Source organism: Tupaia chinensis, unplaced genomic scaffold, assembly GCF_000334495.1.
Source record: "Tupaia chinensis unplaced genomic scaffold, TupChi_1.0 Scaffold000627_1, whole genome shotgun sequence".
In the NCBI taxonomy this organism is placed as follows: domain Eukaryota; kingdom Metazoa; phylum Chordata; class Mammalia; order Scandentia; family Tupaiidae; genus Tupaia; species Tupaia belangeri.
Genome location: NW_006160147.1, coordinates 5,540,167 through 5,556,911, shown reverse-complemented (window position 1 = coordinate 5,556,911; position 16,745 = coordinate 5,540,167). Strand labels below are relative to the sequence as shown.

The 16,745-nt window shown below is 44.6% G+C and overlaps 1 protein-coding gene across 15 annotated transcripts in view; it reads right to left on the bottom strand.

Moving 5' to 3' along the window:
- The window catches only part of PFKFB2 (6-phosphofructo-2-kinase/fructose-2,6-biphosphatase 2), a 33,287-nt gene that overhangs the window by 2,106 nt on the left and 14,436 nt on the right, over window positions 1–16,745 (bottom strand). For 4 of the 15 annotated variants that reach the window (XM_027776082.1, XM_027776080.1, XM_027776081.1 and 1 more), the window contains exons 8-16: window positions 15,825–15,949; window positions 12,045–12,252; window positions 11,490–11,636; window positions 10,386–10,490; window positions 9,210–9,360; window positions 8,416–8,478; window positions 8,081–8,145; window positions 7,255–7,446; window positions 6,072–6,623 (exon numbers count right to left, since the gene is read on the bottom strand). In XM_027776082.1, coding sequence (XP_027631883.1) covers window positions 6,486–6,623; window positions 7,255–7,446; window positions 8,081–8,145; window positions 8,416–8,478; window positions 9,210–9,360; window positions 10,386–10,490; window positions 11,490–11,636; window positions 12,045–12,252; window positions 15,825–15,949 — 1,194 coding nt within the window. In that variant the 3' untranslated portion in view covers window positions 6,072–6,485. The other 11 variants (XR_003551200.1, XR_003551201.1, XM_027776088.1 and 8 more) reach the window with 8 other exon arrangements.

Below are 16,745 nucleotides of genomic sequence, written 5' to 3'. Positions count from 1 at the left end.
GGAAGATCAATGTGAGGGATGCTACAGAGGGGCATCTGTGTGCAGCACGGCCTCCGCTGCCTAGGAGTCAGAAAGGAAGAAAAGTTGAGCCATTACACCACCGCCAGAAGAGGCTCAGAGACAGAGCAGAGCAGAGCCCCGTCCCACCTGCCCACCGCCCCACCATCCCCGCCATCCACACACTTGCATGGACACGCTGGTGTGTGTGCACACACACCTGACTCTCAGAAGTCAGGCAAACTCTACTGGCATAGCCATGGGCTTCTTTTCCCTGAGAAGACAACCTTGTGACCACGGTGGACCAGGTCTCCTTTCAGACCTGGACCATAGGCCATATCCCCAAGATAGGAAGCAGGAGCAATAAAGATCCCTCTGGTAAAGGAGCATATAGGCTATAGCATACAGAAGACCATGCCATGAGTGACACTGCAGACAGAGGCTACTGGGCTTCTGAGGAGGGTCCCACCTCCCATGCTAATTATCCAGATCAGTCCATTCTGAAATCAGTCATGAGACAGCAACTTCTTCCCATAAACCGGGATGTGAAGTTTTACCTTATGAGACATTTTTGTCCCCAAACTGTGTTTCTAAATAATCAGTGTGCATATAAAACACCTGGTGATCCTGTTACAACGAAGATTCTGATTAAGCAGGCCTGAGATGGGGTCTGAGATTCTGCATTTCTAATGAACTCTTGGTCCTTGTTGGGGTGACAAGGCATGAGAATGGTGACACAAACCCACCTGATCCAATTCTTGGTCCCCCACAAAGTTAAATGCTATTTTATACCAATGGCTACAGCCTTTTTAGAAGCAGGCAGGTCACATCTTAGAAGGACATCCCACTAAACTCAAAAGATGTCTAAAGCTTTTCTCTGTCATAGGTAATACGAGTTACCTGCTGCTATTGGGATTTATACCTCAGTGTAATCAAATGTAATCTTTCCTTAATTCTTGCACAGGTGCCAACACACAGCTACTAAAGTCCACGGGCATTCCCTAATGTCCTTCTTATCTTCCCCAGGAGGTGGTAGAAGAAAGCCATGCCTACAAGAGGTATGCCAATCACCCCAACAGAGAACTTCTGTGGGCTTGAGTCTCAATCATTCATTGTGTAGCAGAGGGCAATGTTCGAGTGGTGGGGAATGGGCAGAGAACACAACCCAAAATATAAAACAAAAAACCCAGAAGCTTTCTGATAGGTTCAAGTTACTTAACCATTTTATTTACCCATTCTACACACACGCGCACACACACAAAAGCACATTTCAAATACAGTAATACACACCTCAAGTGGATCTGAGTGATATACTTTGTTACCAGTGTCACCACAATGATGCGAAGGACTTTATTCCTATTTTTAGCAGAGCTGTGTCTAGGAACCTGCACAATTCCGCTCCTGTGTGCTCAGCCCCTCTCCCACCCACGCCCCTCAGGGCACCACTTGTGATCAGCCTTTTGCTTTTGCCTTAGCAAAATCATCACCATATCAGAATGAGTTGATCATGTTAGGGAAAAAAAACCAAACCCACACACATGCACACCATGCATATGTAAAAACATTTGAGTAGATAAATACTACTAGATTAAGTAAATAAAAGTCCAGTGAAAGGCTTACTGAAAATATTTTTGTCAATTCTTAAAATCAACTTTTGAATACAAAATCTCCTTTGTATATTCATTAATTAAATTAGGAGTAAAACCCAAATACATGGCAAACTAAAACCAGCAGTGCTATCTAACTGAATGCTACGTTCCACAACAGGGTTACATTGAAGACACAGAAAGTTCAGAAACCAAGTGCGAAAGTGAGGTCCTGCCCTAAAGGAAGGAATTGAATGAGATGATTTCAAGTAAAAGTAATAGCTACAGGCTCTGATGGACATTCCCTTAGCGGAGGTCACAAATACTGTACAACTAATGTCCAACCTTCATTTTTTACAAAAGGAGAATCTGACTGCTATGCTACAACCAATGTCTATTAAAAATCATAGTGTACAGAACTTCCCCATTTAAAAGTACAACATGTGGAGTGTTTGTCCCTTTCTTTGTAAGACACATATTGGAGACAGAGAATTGCTACCTATTGGTATGGTTAGAAAGTGGGCAGACTACTGGCTTAGACACCATAGAGCCTATTAGTCAGTCGGCACATACGCCCTACTGGAGTCTGTCAGTCGGATGGCTCACAGACCCTGACAACTGGAGACAGTCTACTAGACACTAAGAGTCTAAATAAAATTCCTGGACTCACTTGTGGTATCTGTGTGACCTCTAGGGGCAGTCAGAGTTCTACCCTGCCACAACTGCAATGACTTAACTGGAATACAGTTTCAAAATAAAAATATTTTAAAACACAAACAAGTCAAATGCGTACTAGAAAAGCTGAGGACATTTATCAAACTTCTTGACTCAAATACAACGTGGTTTGTGGGTTTGGAAAAGACAATGGAATGTACATAAGACTACGTAAGCCACACAGAGTTATCTCAATTACTGGACACTTGTTCCCTTGTCCACTGGCCACCACAAGAACCAGCAAGTTTCTTGGGAGCCCAGAGCTCCTACTCACAAAGACACTGTCAGATGGACTTATTTCCAAACAGCTATATCTTACGTTTCTTCCAAGGGGGAGTGCCTCTGAAAATTAAAATGTGCGTTGCAAAGGGGATTACCAGATCCTCACATGAAATTTTCAACGATTCTGTCTAGGAGTACAAATATATTATATCTTTAACTTCTCGGGAAACAAAACCCAGAGACAGTGATACAGGGAAGACCCCCATCCAGCCCCTCGCATGATGCATGTTTTTAAAAGGTTGACTTATTCTACTTTCCAACTCAGTGTAAAACTATCCTTTTACCAAAACAAAAGACAAAACAGACAATAAAAGCTAAGTTTTAACTTGAGGATTAGGACACAGGAACAGAAGCAGATTTTCCAGATCTGCTTTAGAATCCTTTTTCGAATTGTCACCAACTTCCTCATTCAGATTTGAAGCCAGAAAAAGAAAGCAGAGTATATAACAATTTCCCTTGCCCCTATTCATCCCACTAGGCTAAATACAAAGATCTTCACCTATTTCTCCCATAAAGTAATGTAAAGCCTTGGCAAAGGGATTCTGTGGTAGACACAATCTTCTTACCAACACGCATTCAAGTAAGAAGATAAAGAACAAGAAAGGGAAGATGGGACGTAGAATTTCCCTAATATTTGGAATTAAGAGTTCTATATTCCATATTCATCTGGCTTCTTCCGGCTCAACTTCTCTGAAGAGATCTTGCTCTAAAAACTGAAGGGTGCTGAAACTCTGGCTGTTGTCAAATTCGAATCTCTCATGTGTTCTCTGAGGATAAGCCCACCTCAGCTCCTCTCCTGGGGAAGTAAACTGGCATGGAGAAATAACCAAGTCCTCCCTGACCAAGAGCTGATGCAGTCTAAATCCAAAGTCTTTGGGTCAAATCGCTCTCTCTTGTCATTCATTAGCTTTGGGTTACTCTCACTTCACAGCAGGAGAAAAGACTGAATTCCCCTCTGAGTTATGGTTCGACTACCTAAGCAAAGGCAGACAACATATGAAACACTCAGCCAGTCAGTCTAGGAGGTCAAATGTGACAACAAACATATATCTGGGGATACTTTGTACAAGTGCCACCTACCTTCCCTAGACCACATCTCATTCTCACATTGGTGGGGGGAAGGGGACGTCCCCACTCCCCAGCCCTTTAAGTCTCACAGTCCTAGGACAGGAGAAGAGGCAAAGTGACGGGCACACCACAGCAGTGCTCAACCCTTCTAGGCTCGGTGTGTTTTATTGCTCTCCTGCAAATGTTCATTTGCTATAAATTACCTGTCCTGTCTGCTTGCATAACCTGCTTTGGGTTATGGATCTTTTCTTTTACTCCTGTGGGTCCTTCACCATTACCCTTACCCAGTCCAAAGCCCTGTGAAGACACTGAGTACACATTGCCTAACAGCTAAACAAGAATAGCAGGCTATTTTACATTTTTAATGAAATTTTAAGAATCGAGGCAAGCAACCTTTAAAAACTGGCTGTGGGGGGCTGGCAGGTGGCGTGGTAGTTGGACTTCCACATGGCCAACAACAAATTGAGTCCCAGACCTGGGTGGCATGCTTTCTCACTTTCCCTCTCTCTGTGCCCCTCTGATCAAATTAAAATAAGTAATTAAATATATAAAGTTAAATAAAATAATTTTTTTTTGGAGAGGTTTTTGCTATAGGGCACATGTGCACACCAGAAAGACAGAGAGAGACAGAAAATGAGAAATCATCCCCCCGGGGGATGGCCACACTGTAATCCCTTCTCCTCCATTCTCCTCTCGGGATCTTGGGCATGCATGCACACGTTCCTGGCATGAGTTTCAGCCACTGGGTCTGGTACTTGAACCGTGGTCAACTACATGAGAGTCCAGCGACATAACCATTATGTCAACTGCTGGTCCCTAAAATTAAAAAAAAAAAAAAAACTGGCTGTGGTACCCTGCTCTAGAGCAACAGCAAAGGACAGCAGGTCAGGGGTCAACTGCCTGTGATGACAACCTTTAGAATCCTGTAGGTTCTACCTAAGCACCTCTCTCCAGGATGTCTGAAGTGACCCAAGGACAATTATCTGATTTAGTCATCGATTAGTTCCACATCACCTTGCAATGTTAGGGCAAAGATGGGACTGGGATCTAAAATAAAAACCCTCCAAAACACAGTGGCCTGCCTTCAAGGGGGGTTACTCCATTTAAATTGGGAACTCTGACATCTAATTCCAAAGAACTGTTCTTTCAAAAATTTGAGGAATTCAGAATTCCTAAGTCGACATGTGGTCCAAGGGACTACTACCCTAGCATTTTCCCATCCACCTTCACCAGGTAGAGTTCGTAACCTAGCGTATGAATCAGAATATAGGGCAAGCTATTTAAACACATTACAGACCCCACTTCCAGAGAGTCTGAGTCAGTGTAAAGCTTCAGATGGACCCAGGCACATGGATATCTCAAGTCCTAGGGGCCAGATGATGGCACAGTGGTAAAACGTGACACTCTGTGAAGCTGACTGACCTGAGGAAATTTCAGGTTCATGTCCAGAGACCTCCCTAAGTAGATCGCATGTGCATGCCCATCGTCCGAAGCTGGCTGAGGCTGGAGGTAAATCATGGTGCCAAGGCCCTACTGGAGGTGCTGTTTGACTTTCTCGCTCACTCTCTCTCTGTCTCTAGTTCATGGAAAAAATTAACTTTTTAAAAAGTTTTTTTTCAATGTTTGTTGTTTAGTAACATAGCATTGTATTTATAAAACAAACTCTAAAATTATAAATGACAACCTGAATAAAAAACGTTCTAAAGGGGACTCTGAGGAATACTCCTGGATGAAAACCATGACAAAAGGTCTTCTATAACTAAACAAAAACAAACAAAGCAAAAACACCCTTAGAAACTAATTTGCTCTCACTTTTATCTCTAAAAGACAACTTGATAACTTCAAGGTGGGGCATCCCCTCTTCTAAAAATTTCATGAGCATTCTAAACTTGCCACTTAGGAAAATGTACACATAGTCGTACGTTTTGTATGGAAAACTGGGCGACAGGGTAAGCCAGTAGAGGCCAGCACAGGGCTAAGAATTTCTTCTCTAATTATTTCCTGTTTTACCCAACAAAAAAAGGGAAAGACAGAAGTGAATAGATAAATACAGTCAACAGTTAGACCCCAAGGGTCCCAAGACACCGAGACAAGACAGTTTCTCCCTATGAACAGAAGAATATCCCAATGAGAGATTAAATAGTCAAGCCTTTTCGTGTTTGCAAAAATGTTGGTGATATAAAAAAAGGTTATTGATGTATTATTAATTTTTTTAATTTAAGGCAAGTGAACTGAAAATTACTAGAGGGCCAGTTCCATAGTGTGGCAGTTAGGCCAGGTATACGGGAAGCCAGATCCCCATGGTTTAAATCCCAGCCCCGGAAGCTTGAAAAATATGCCAGATACATGTGTGTGTGCCCAAAATCCTGACAGGATGGAGAAATGGAGGGAAATGGTGTGACCATGCCCTACTGGGTGCGCTCCTTTTTTTCCTCTTTCATGTAAGAATATGTGTCCTCTGGCAACTCATTTAAAAAAAAAAAACAAAAAAAGAAAATTACTAGAAAATAATAAGCCATTTTAGTGAAGTCTTTTCTGCCTTTTGCCTTGAGCCATTCAAACATCGGTGGGGACTGCTGAATCTAATTCTCTCCTACTAGACCGCCCTGGAGGTCAGGGGACTCTTAATCCTAATCCTGCCCTTGTAGATCACCCTGGAGGTCACTAGCTTTGGCAGGAAATTTGCTGTAACTTGTAAAAGAACCTGGGAGCCACTGGAGAAAAGATCTGACTGCCTTCCAAGAGCCCCGTAAGAAGCAGACTGCACTTCACAGCCACAGGAAGACCCACGCCTGGTTCTCCAAGCTAAGAACACAAACTGAGATGTTTCCCACAGCCTCAGAGCCGGCCTCCCCCAGGGCATTGAGGACAGGATTGTTTCTCGTGAAAAGAGGCAAGAACTCTCACCCTATGTCCACTTGCAAGCTCCAGAGCACTCTGCAGATGTTCTGTAGCCTGGGCTGACCCCTGCAGGACCTGGCTGGAGAGGAAGGAGAAGGGAAAGGAAGGACTCCCCCACTGACGCCCACCACAGAAGAGTATCACAGAGCCCAGCCTTCTCTACTGCCAGCTGGGCCCTCCCTTCCTAGACAGATGCCACAAGGCTGTGCATTACCCTGCACAACCACAAGGCCAGATAGTGAGGGGAAAGAAACCAGACTAGGAAGCACCACTCAGAAGACGCACATTCAAGAGACAAGGGTGAAGGAAGAGGGGCTTCTGCATTCCCCTCCACTCCCCACCCTCCAACCCCTACTTCACTAACATGAGGACGTGAGTGAGTTTAGACACAGGGAATAGACAGAAGAATCAAGAATAAGGGGCATGCTTAGCCTCAGGAGTGTCTCCCTTTCCTCCTCCTCTAGATCACCCCATCTGAGGACCTGTCCTTAAAGACCCATGAGCCAACTTGCCCCTGGGAGGGGAGACGTTCCAAACGGAAGAGCAGCTACAGCTCGTCTGCAAACACACGACTCAAGTGTTTTGTTAAGATTAACAGTGAAGTGTTGTTGGGGGGAAGGGGGGTCAGGTGAAGTTAAATGACTCCTTGGTGATTAGTGACAAGGACAGGAGGCCAGGGCTGGAGGGAGACACACGGTTACACCACCGGAATGCTGACGTGGCTCTTCGGCTGGTCGGCCCCTTCTTGCATGTCCAGGGCACGGAGAGGGCTGAGGGGCTTGAGGGGCCGGCTCCCAACACTGTAATTTCTTGGACGCCTTATTGTATTCGAACTGGACAGAGGCGTAAAGCTGTTCCTTCTCATCCTTACAGGGGTTTGGTTCTTGGGGAAGTTGTTCTGATTGGAAATGGAGGGACACCATACAAATGAAAGCCAAGCCAAAAGCTCACGGTAAAGGCTAAATAATGCTCATAACCACGGCAGCTTCCTTCACTCCCAACTCCTTCACACACAGGGCCTCTCATGGGATGTGGGACACGGCCTGATCTCCCAGCCCCAGGGAGCTAAAAGGCTGCAGAGGGAGAGGCTCCTGGAGTACCATACCATTCCAAAGCAGGAAAAAGGCTCAGAGAGAGGAAGGGACTTAAGATTACACAGACCACTAGGGGCAGACTTCGGCACAGACCTCAATCCCTTGACCCCCTTATAGGCTCCTCTGCACTCTGTTTCTAAAGGGAGATCTTCCTGGGAGGTAAATATGCATTTCACTTGGGCCAAACACGTTCCATATTTAGTTGAGTTTTTAGGAGCCAACTTTCAAAGTTAAGACTCATGAAAGAGATACTAACTTAAAAAAAAAAAATCCTAATTCCAATATCCCTTCCTTTTGGAATGTAAACAGACTACAAGGACATGAGTTCTGGATCTGCTTCCTTTGGTACCTAGAAGATAGCCCAGTCTCTCGATGCCAAAGGCTCCAAGACTCAAGGTGGCAGGGACACTCTGTGCTTATTGGTGGGAAAATACTTACGGTTGGCTTGTCTCGGTGCGTGTTCACAGCTTCCACGTTGAGTTTAATCGTTTCCACTTTGCACCCTAAAAAAAAAACAGGGAAGAGAAGAGGTCTTTAGGAAGGAAAGGCAAAGGCAAATTCCTCAGTTTCATTATGAGAAACCACACCATAAAGGCTTACCACACACACGTACGTACATACATACATCTCTTTAAAAACAAAAGGCACCGATTGGAAATTCCCTGGTATTCAGGGGTGATAAGGTTGAACTCTTGGACAAACGTCAGAGAAAATTCAAACATCCTGACCTTCTTCGATCCCCACCTCCTGCCAGTCCCTAAGCTCATAGTTACCGTAGGCCACAGGAGTAAGTTTGAAGATGGTATGGAGAGGACACTTCAAGTATGGTAGCTCATCTGAAAGCAGAAAGAGCAGGTGAGGGACGTCTCTCAGTATCACGGAGCAAGGTTAAGTCAGTGGGAGAGAGAGAGACTCAAGAACTCATAATCCATTGTCTTTACTTTACATTGACCACACCTAGAGTTGTATAGCTTCTGCTCTACACCCCAGATAACCTTCAGGACCAAAGAAGCCATCCAAGCTACTGAGTTCTAAGGAAAGAAATCATGCAATTCTAGATCTTTCCAGGTAGGCAAAACACGAGTCTGTTCTACAACCAAGGGTCCCTAGAAGAGAAGATTGTGGCCGATCTGTGAGCTTCTGAGCAGGGCAGGTGGGTTGGGAAGGGAAGTATCAGAGACAGCAACACTAATGCACTGCTCTCGCCAGAAACAACCGTCCAGCTCCAATCCAAAAGATGAAGATGCTTCTAAGATACCACCCTCCCAGTGGGCTATCCCACCACGTTCCTGATGTTGCCAAGAGGGTCAGCACGATGCTGGCCCGTTAGCAGGCAGGAACCAGGAGCGCTAGCAGCAGCTGCCGCCCTCCCTTGGGGGCTTTTGTAGCCACAGAGCAAATTCAGAAAGTTGACCCAATGGCTGCTGAGAGTCTCACACTGCTGCCTGAAGAATGCACTCTAATTAGAGTGGAGTGTGGGGAGGTCTGGTAGCAGGAATCCTGGTGCCACTGGGAGTCCAGTCTTCTTTCTATGGGTGCGTCCCCCCCACCCTTCCTCAAATGGCACCTGCGCCCTTATCCAGGAAGTAGGCCAGGAGGCAGCGCATGACAGCCTGGTGAGAGATGACGAGGACGTTGCCCTGGCGTTCCAGCTCCATGATGACAGGCTCCAGCCGCTGCACCAGGTCCTGGTATGACTGTGGAGAGAAGTAGGCAGGCTGGTAGGAGGCCAACGTGAGCTGGCAGCCCAGTCAGTGGCTGAGTCCAGAGTCAAGAGGCCACTTCTTCCCAGCTGGCTCTCCTCCAGGAAGCTCAGCGACTTTGTGTCGCCTCCTAACTGGCCTCTGCCCTGGTATCTCCTGGGAATGCTTGGATCTTTTGAGAGCAACATTCAGAACAAGGAAATTCTGAGAATAATAATTCTGAATTCAACCTACATTGCTGGTTTATTTTTTTCTTCCCACAGATTGACAGCCATGTGTAAGGTAACAAGAGACCCTGAGGATTTTCCTGGAGCTTGGCCGTTCTGTTGTATTTACTTTACCTTACCCAGTCCCAAGAGTATGAAGCCACTTAGATCAGGAAACAGTCTAAAATACTAAAGATGAAAGAGAAATAAGTCATACCCCACCCCCCAAAGTTCACTTGGTGACTGTACCTGCTTGGTATGGGTGGGATTGAGTAGAATTAAAAAAAAGAAGTAAGAAAGATCATATGGAGGGACCAGCAGTTGGTGTAATAGCTATGTCAATGGACTCCTACATAGTCAACCGTGGTTCAAGTCCCAGACCCATGTGGCTTAAACTCACACCGGGTGCGTGTGCATGTGTGCCCAAGATCCCGAGAGGAGATTGGAGGAGAAAGGACTGTGGCATGGCCATCCCCCTTGGGGGATGATTTCTTGCTTTCTGTCTTTCTGTCTCTCTCTGTCTTTCTGGTGAGCGCATAAGCTCTATAGTAAAAACTTTTCAAAAAAAAAAAATGAAAACGATCATATGGATTATACAAAATACTCAACACAGAGGCCATTTTGTCACTGCTTTTCCCTGGAGGTCTTAACAAATTAATACGGCAACTGACTATTTATCCTGACTTAAACACAGGATGACCCAAAGGTAGTAAGAAAAATAATGCCTGAATCGTTCTTTCTAGACCCCCAAAATTACATCCAATTTTTCCCCAAAGTTAAAAAGTTAAGCCCCCAGCAAAGAGCTAGGCAGTCACTCCACATGAGGGGTCTCACCTCCCCACCAGGGTATCGATACAGATACTTCTCTTGATCCCGAAGTGCAAACTCGTCTGGGTACTGCTTCTCAATCTCTGCGTAGGTCATCTCCTCACACACGCCCTGCAAGGGGGCACACTGGTTAGAAGCAGACTGCCCCACTCCAGTCCCATCCAAACACGGAAGAGGACATTGGGAAGACAAGTTTCCTCCTATATGCCATGAGGGTGTCTGGGACTCAGGGCTGAGGGCTGCAATGGAGAGCAGGTGGCTGCTGTGGCTTAAATGGATACTTTCTCCCACTGCCATGAGGAAGGTCAAGAAGAGACAGCTTGATACAAGGAGCAGGAAGCAGAGAAAGTTGAAGGCACTGGAGCCTCTGCAGGACGAATAAAAGAATCGAGAGGAAGGGAAGAGAAACAAATGCCTGCTTCTGTGCTCAAGGACAGAGAAGGCCAAGAAAAATTTGGGGAAGGGCTTTTTCAGAATAGCTGACCAAATGATCTGAGAGGAAATTAAAGAAGTGGCTTGTTAGTGCTTTCTTTTTCCCAGGAGGGAAATAAGCAAAGGAACAAAATGAGTCCTTGTTAGCCCTACTCTTCACAGGTGCCAGAGTGTCTGGGTCAGAAACTGGCACAGATCCTAAAGAAGGCAGGAAGCCCCCAGTAAGGTTCCCCATGCCAGGCCCTTTCCCACCCCCAAACTGGCCTTAGATTCAGCTTCCTCAAAGTTTCTACTTGGTGGATCTAGTTTTCTAGATACATCTGCTCCAGTCCTGACTTCTTTTTTTTTTTGGAGAGATTTTCACTGTAGGGCGCGTGCGCTCGCCAGACAGAGAGAGACATAGAGACAGAAAGCGAGAAATCACCCCCCAGGGGGGATGGTCACGCCGCAATCCCTTCTCCTCCATTCTCCTCTCAGGATCTTGGGCACGCACGCACACGCGCCCGGCGTGAGTTTTAAGCCACCGGGTCCAGGACACAAACCGCGGTCGACTACGTGGGAATCCAGCGACATAGCCATTACGCTAACTGCTGGTTCCCTCCAGTCCTGACTTCTGAGAGCTCCTGCCCGATAGGAGACTCTTAGCAGCTTTTATGGCCTTCAGAGCTTCCTACTTACAGCATCAATCTCATTCAGAATCTTCCACTGCTCATAGGTCACCCCCAGAGATTCTGCAGTCTGGATAGTCCTCTTCAACTGGCTTGTCCACACTTTGAGGTCTGCTATTTTTTGCTCTTCCAGAAATGTCCGTAGGGCCTGGGAAAACTAGGGTTTGAAAAAAAAAAAAAAAAAGCACACTCAACACACATACATATACACATGAAAGTTGCTACCTTGGCCTGTAATGACCAGTGTTTACAGGCATGGTCAAAATCTGTAAGGTGCTGCGTAGTTAATAAAAACCTGAGGCAGTGAACTTCAACAGGATTATCCTGTCCTGTGCTGAGAACACAGGCCACCCGAATAAATACTGGATGGCTGAATGATCCCAGCACAAATGGCTTCAAGTTGCCCATGCTTCAATGGAGAGACCTAGAGCAATAAGCAAGGAAATGTCTGCAGCACTTTCCAGTTTAAGCCCTAATGGAATTTAAGGAGAGGATAAAGGATAACTTCGGCTATCCCCTTCTAGCTCTAAGCCTAGCAAATCCAGCCTGCTGGCTAAGTACTCACCTGCTTTCCCCGCACCGAGAGGCCAGAGTCTCCCCCAATCTTCCCCAAGAGATTGAACTCGCTCTCTCCATGACGGCAAAGGTAAATGGTTCGAGGCTGGACATGGATATTCATGAGGTAGTAAACAATCTTGCTCTGGATGTAGTCCTGGACTCTATTGACTAAAAACCGCTGGCCCACATTTATCACCTTGATGAAAGAACGATCCCTGGGATAACATAGGAGGAAAAAAGAAATCCCAGGGTATGAAAATCTGAGAATAAGAGTAGGAGGGGAGAGGTAGTTTGTAGTGACTTGTAGATTCCTGGCAGCTCTTCCTCCTCTCCTTGGTCCTACCCACATTTTGGAACCAAATGGTAAGGGATAGATTATACCTCAAGACCAAGAGGAAATACAACTTCAGTCTATACCACTTCCTCAGTACCTGTACTGTGCTATGCAATGTAGATAAATACGACAAACAGAATTCAGGCTTCCCATCAGAGGCTAGGTTAAATGATCAAAAAATGATGTTAAACTCGGAGCTGGCAGGTGTCATGGGAGTTGAGGCACTGGACTCCCACATAGCCAACTGCAGTTCGAGTCCTGGACCTTTCACATTTTCCCTGTCTCTGTCTCTCTCTGGTCACATTAAGAAATAATAATAAATAAAATTAAATCATTCTAAGAAAAAGAAAAAGGAAAGAAAAGGAAAAGGAAAATGATGTTCAACTAAATATTTGGTGGGAAGCACAGGCCCCGTCTAAGGCAGTCAAGCTCTTGCCAGAAAACAGCAGAGCAGCATCAAAAGGAGAACGATGTCCAGGTACTCCCTACATCTCCCTCACTGAGCTTCTCAAGGGCACTTCCAGGAACCATTTGCTTTGTGAACATCACAGAATTATTTTATCATAAAAGTAGTATTTATTCCAAAAAAAATTTAGGAAAAAAAGGTAGAATATGCAAATCATTCATCACTTGACTATCAAAAATAACATCTACAAACATGCACCTATAGTAAATATGTTTCTAGAATGTTTTCCTTTTTTTTTTTTAATTGCCAGAGGGCATGTGCATTCTCCAGAGAGAGACAGGAGGTAGGGAGTAAGAAAACAGTCCCCAGTGGAGTGTGGTCATGCCATAATCCATTCTCCTCCATTTCTCTATCCTTTATTGAGGACACCATGTACCTAGCACAATTTTTCCAAGCCACGCAAGGGCGGGACTCAAATTGTGTTGTCAGTCATGTGGGATTCAGTTCCCTTAGCCACTGGGCCATGGGGCCGGCTCTGGAATGTCTTCTCGTGTATAACTTTAGACTGACTGAGTACACTGTTACGTCATGTCTAGGGCAGTAGTCTTCAACCACTGTCTTAAGGAAACAGCTCCAAATACTAGCATTCTGTGCACACCTCCCTTGACGGACCAAAGGCTGTGTCCTTTTCTGAACAGAGCAGTTAACTGCTGGGGACACACACTCTCTGTCATAAGGCCACATTCCCACAGGGTCCATGTGCACACCATCTTTCTTCAGCATGGACTTTACATTTTCCTGTGGCACTTATACCTCACACAGGGCAAGTTAAGTACCATGACACTGGTAGACGATGCCACAGTAACGGTGACTGATATAGATCAGACATTTCTGTGAGTCAGGCATGCAGTTCGAGGCTTTGTGTGTTGTGTATGTACATATGTGTGCATGTGTATGTATATATTACTTATACACACAACACACACACATACATCAGAAGCCTTCAAAAAGTTCATGGAAAATGCATTTATTAAAAAAACTATATATGAATTTCAAAATCTTTGTACCAGAAAAACTTGTACTTTAATCACATTTTCCCATAACTTTTTGATGTCCCTTGTGTATAAACACACACATACACAATGTAATATGTGTTACACATGGCACACACACACGTATAATATATACAGTATATAATTTATAACATATATATTACATATAATATAAATTATATATAAAACTGACATACAGTAAATTTTAAACATTGATCAAAAACTAATGAAACAACTCTGAAAGTTGCCATACAACATCCTGGTTCAGAACCACTGATCTGGGGCAGTGGTCTCAGCTGGGGGTGATTTTGCCACCAGGGGATATGTGGTAATGTTTTGGTTACCACAGCTTGCAGGTATTACAGGCATCTAGCTGTTGTCACAGGCCTATCACCCAGAAAGATCTGCTTTAGAATATCAATTAAAAAAATAATAAAATAAAAGAATGTCGATAATGCTCAGAGTGAGAAATGTTCCTCCAGAGAATACACAGCAAAAACTGATGATAAAACACATTGCAGTGTTTAAGTATAGCTGACCCTTAAACAACACGGGTTAGACTGTGTGGGTCCATGTCATATGCAGATTGTCTTCCCAATAAATATATTAGATATTTTCTGGAGATTTATAACCATTTGGAAAAATTCTCAGACGACCTGCATAGCCTAAGAATATCCAAAAAACATGGAAGAGACATGGCATGACTGCATAAAATGTCTATAGATGCTAGTCTATTTTACCATTGACTACCATAAAATATACGCCAATGTATAATAAAACATTAAAATGTATCAAACTTACACACTGAGACTACAAATGGTACCACTGACAGTTGAAAGAAAAAGAAACAAACATAGAGGTGCAGTATTGAATCAGAACCGTGTAAAACTAACGATGGTACACACCACACTACTGCAATACCTTCAGCCACCTTCTGCTGTGACTGCAGTGAACTTGAGTGCTGTGAGTATCTGCTTTAAACTCCCGGTGACACTAATTTCCTGTGTGGGCAGAGATAGCTCTCTGATAAATTGCTTATCACAGTAAAAAGCGACCTCCCACAGTTTTTTTTTTCATTGTGTTTAGTGTAATACCATAAACTGTCAATAACACAGGGGACCCATTACCTTTTCATTTTTGATGTTGAGTGTTGGTAACATGTTTAACATCTATCTACAGTGCTTCCTATCAAGTAAGACAAAAGGGATATAGATACAAACTGACAATTCATCTTGTAAATACATGGCATAAGCTTATGGTATCAATAAATAAAGTTCAGTCCTATGAATGTGGTTCCTCTTTATTATGATTTTCTTAATAAATATGTTCTTTCTTTTAGCTTACTTTGCTGTAAAAATGCAGTATTAATATATATGCAATATATAATATATAAAGTGGGTGTTAATTGACTGTGTATGATCAATAGTTGGCTCCTAGTAGTTAAGTTTTGAGGAGTCGAAAGTTATAAGCGAATTTTCAACCATGCAGGAAGTTGGTGCCCCTAACTCCCGCATTGTTCAAGGGTCAACTCGTCCAGCATGAGATGCCATGGGGCCAGCAGGTGCTGTAGCTGTTAAGGTGCTGGAATCACATGTGTTCGTTCACAATTTGAGTTCCAAATCCAATGACTTGAAACTCACACTGGGCGTGTGTGCATGTGTGCCCAAAATTCCAAGAGGAGAATGGAGAAGGGACTGTGGCATGGCCAATCCCAATGGGGGGAGGGTGTGATTTTTCACTTTCTGTCTTTCTCCATGTCTCTGGTGAGCACACATGCACTATAGCAAGAATATCTAATAAATAAATAAATAAATAAATAAATAAATAAATAAATAAAATACAATGTATATAAAAGCCACAAATCCATACCTGTTTCTCTGGAATGATTGTTAAGTCTGGATTATCAGAAGGAAGCCAGGGAACAGAGCAAGAAAAGCTCTTTTCCCAAATGAGACCCCTACCTCAGACCCTTCGAACCTTGACTGCAAACCTTACTTGTCATAGTTGTCTGGGTCAAGGGGCTGGTAGGTGACTTTGTAGCACTCGATTCTCTTCAGGAAGTCCTCCATCACGTTCTCCCTGTTCCTTTCAGGGTAATCAGGGCTCGACACTTTTACCTCCTAAAATTATAGCAACAGTTAGGGCCTAGTCATAGGTCTGCCCTTAACAGCCCTTCTACAAATAGCCACTGCTAAAAACAGGACAAAGAAGTCCAGAAAGTGGCCTTTCACTGAAGCATTGGCACTCCCCATTCACTGAACACCCCTTCTCCTGTCCTGTGACCCTGGCAACCAAGAAGGGAAAGACAACTGGGGAGTCACATGCCTGCCCTTGGCCAAAGGACAGAGGCAGGCATGCAGCTGAGGCTGCTCCTGGGCCCTGATCCCTGTATGTACTCTCCCGAGAAAATGAAATGAGCTCGTTCCTCCTAACTACCACTCAGAACAGGGTGCATGACCCAGTGCCTGATTTGGGGCCAGACGCCTCTTCTGCAGTTGATCCCAAGCTCTCACGTTGTTAGAACGCCTGCAAGAGCATGCAAAGACGTCTACCTGGCTCGGAACAGCACAACCCGTTGAGTGGGACTGCCTTATGCTGTGACCCCACAGGGCATGGGATGCTTGGTGCACAGACTGCTGACTGGGCCACTAGACCTCTGCTATGCAGATGGCCTTCCTATGAGGGGGCCCTGACCTAGGTCTCAGCATCCAGATAGCACCCCGAACACAGGGATGGGCTTCCTGGAGCCTAAGCGTTGGTCTCCATTCAACAGCTAACTCTTCCTTCACTCCTCAAAGCCTTGGTTTCCTCTAAGTAAAGAGTGTAGAAGTATAAAATAGTGCTCTGGCAGATAGAGAAGCTCTCTCTGTGAAGTCAAACAGGCCTTTTTCTGTCTTTCATGACCTGCAACCCCCC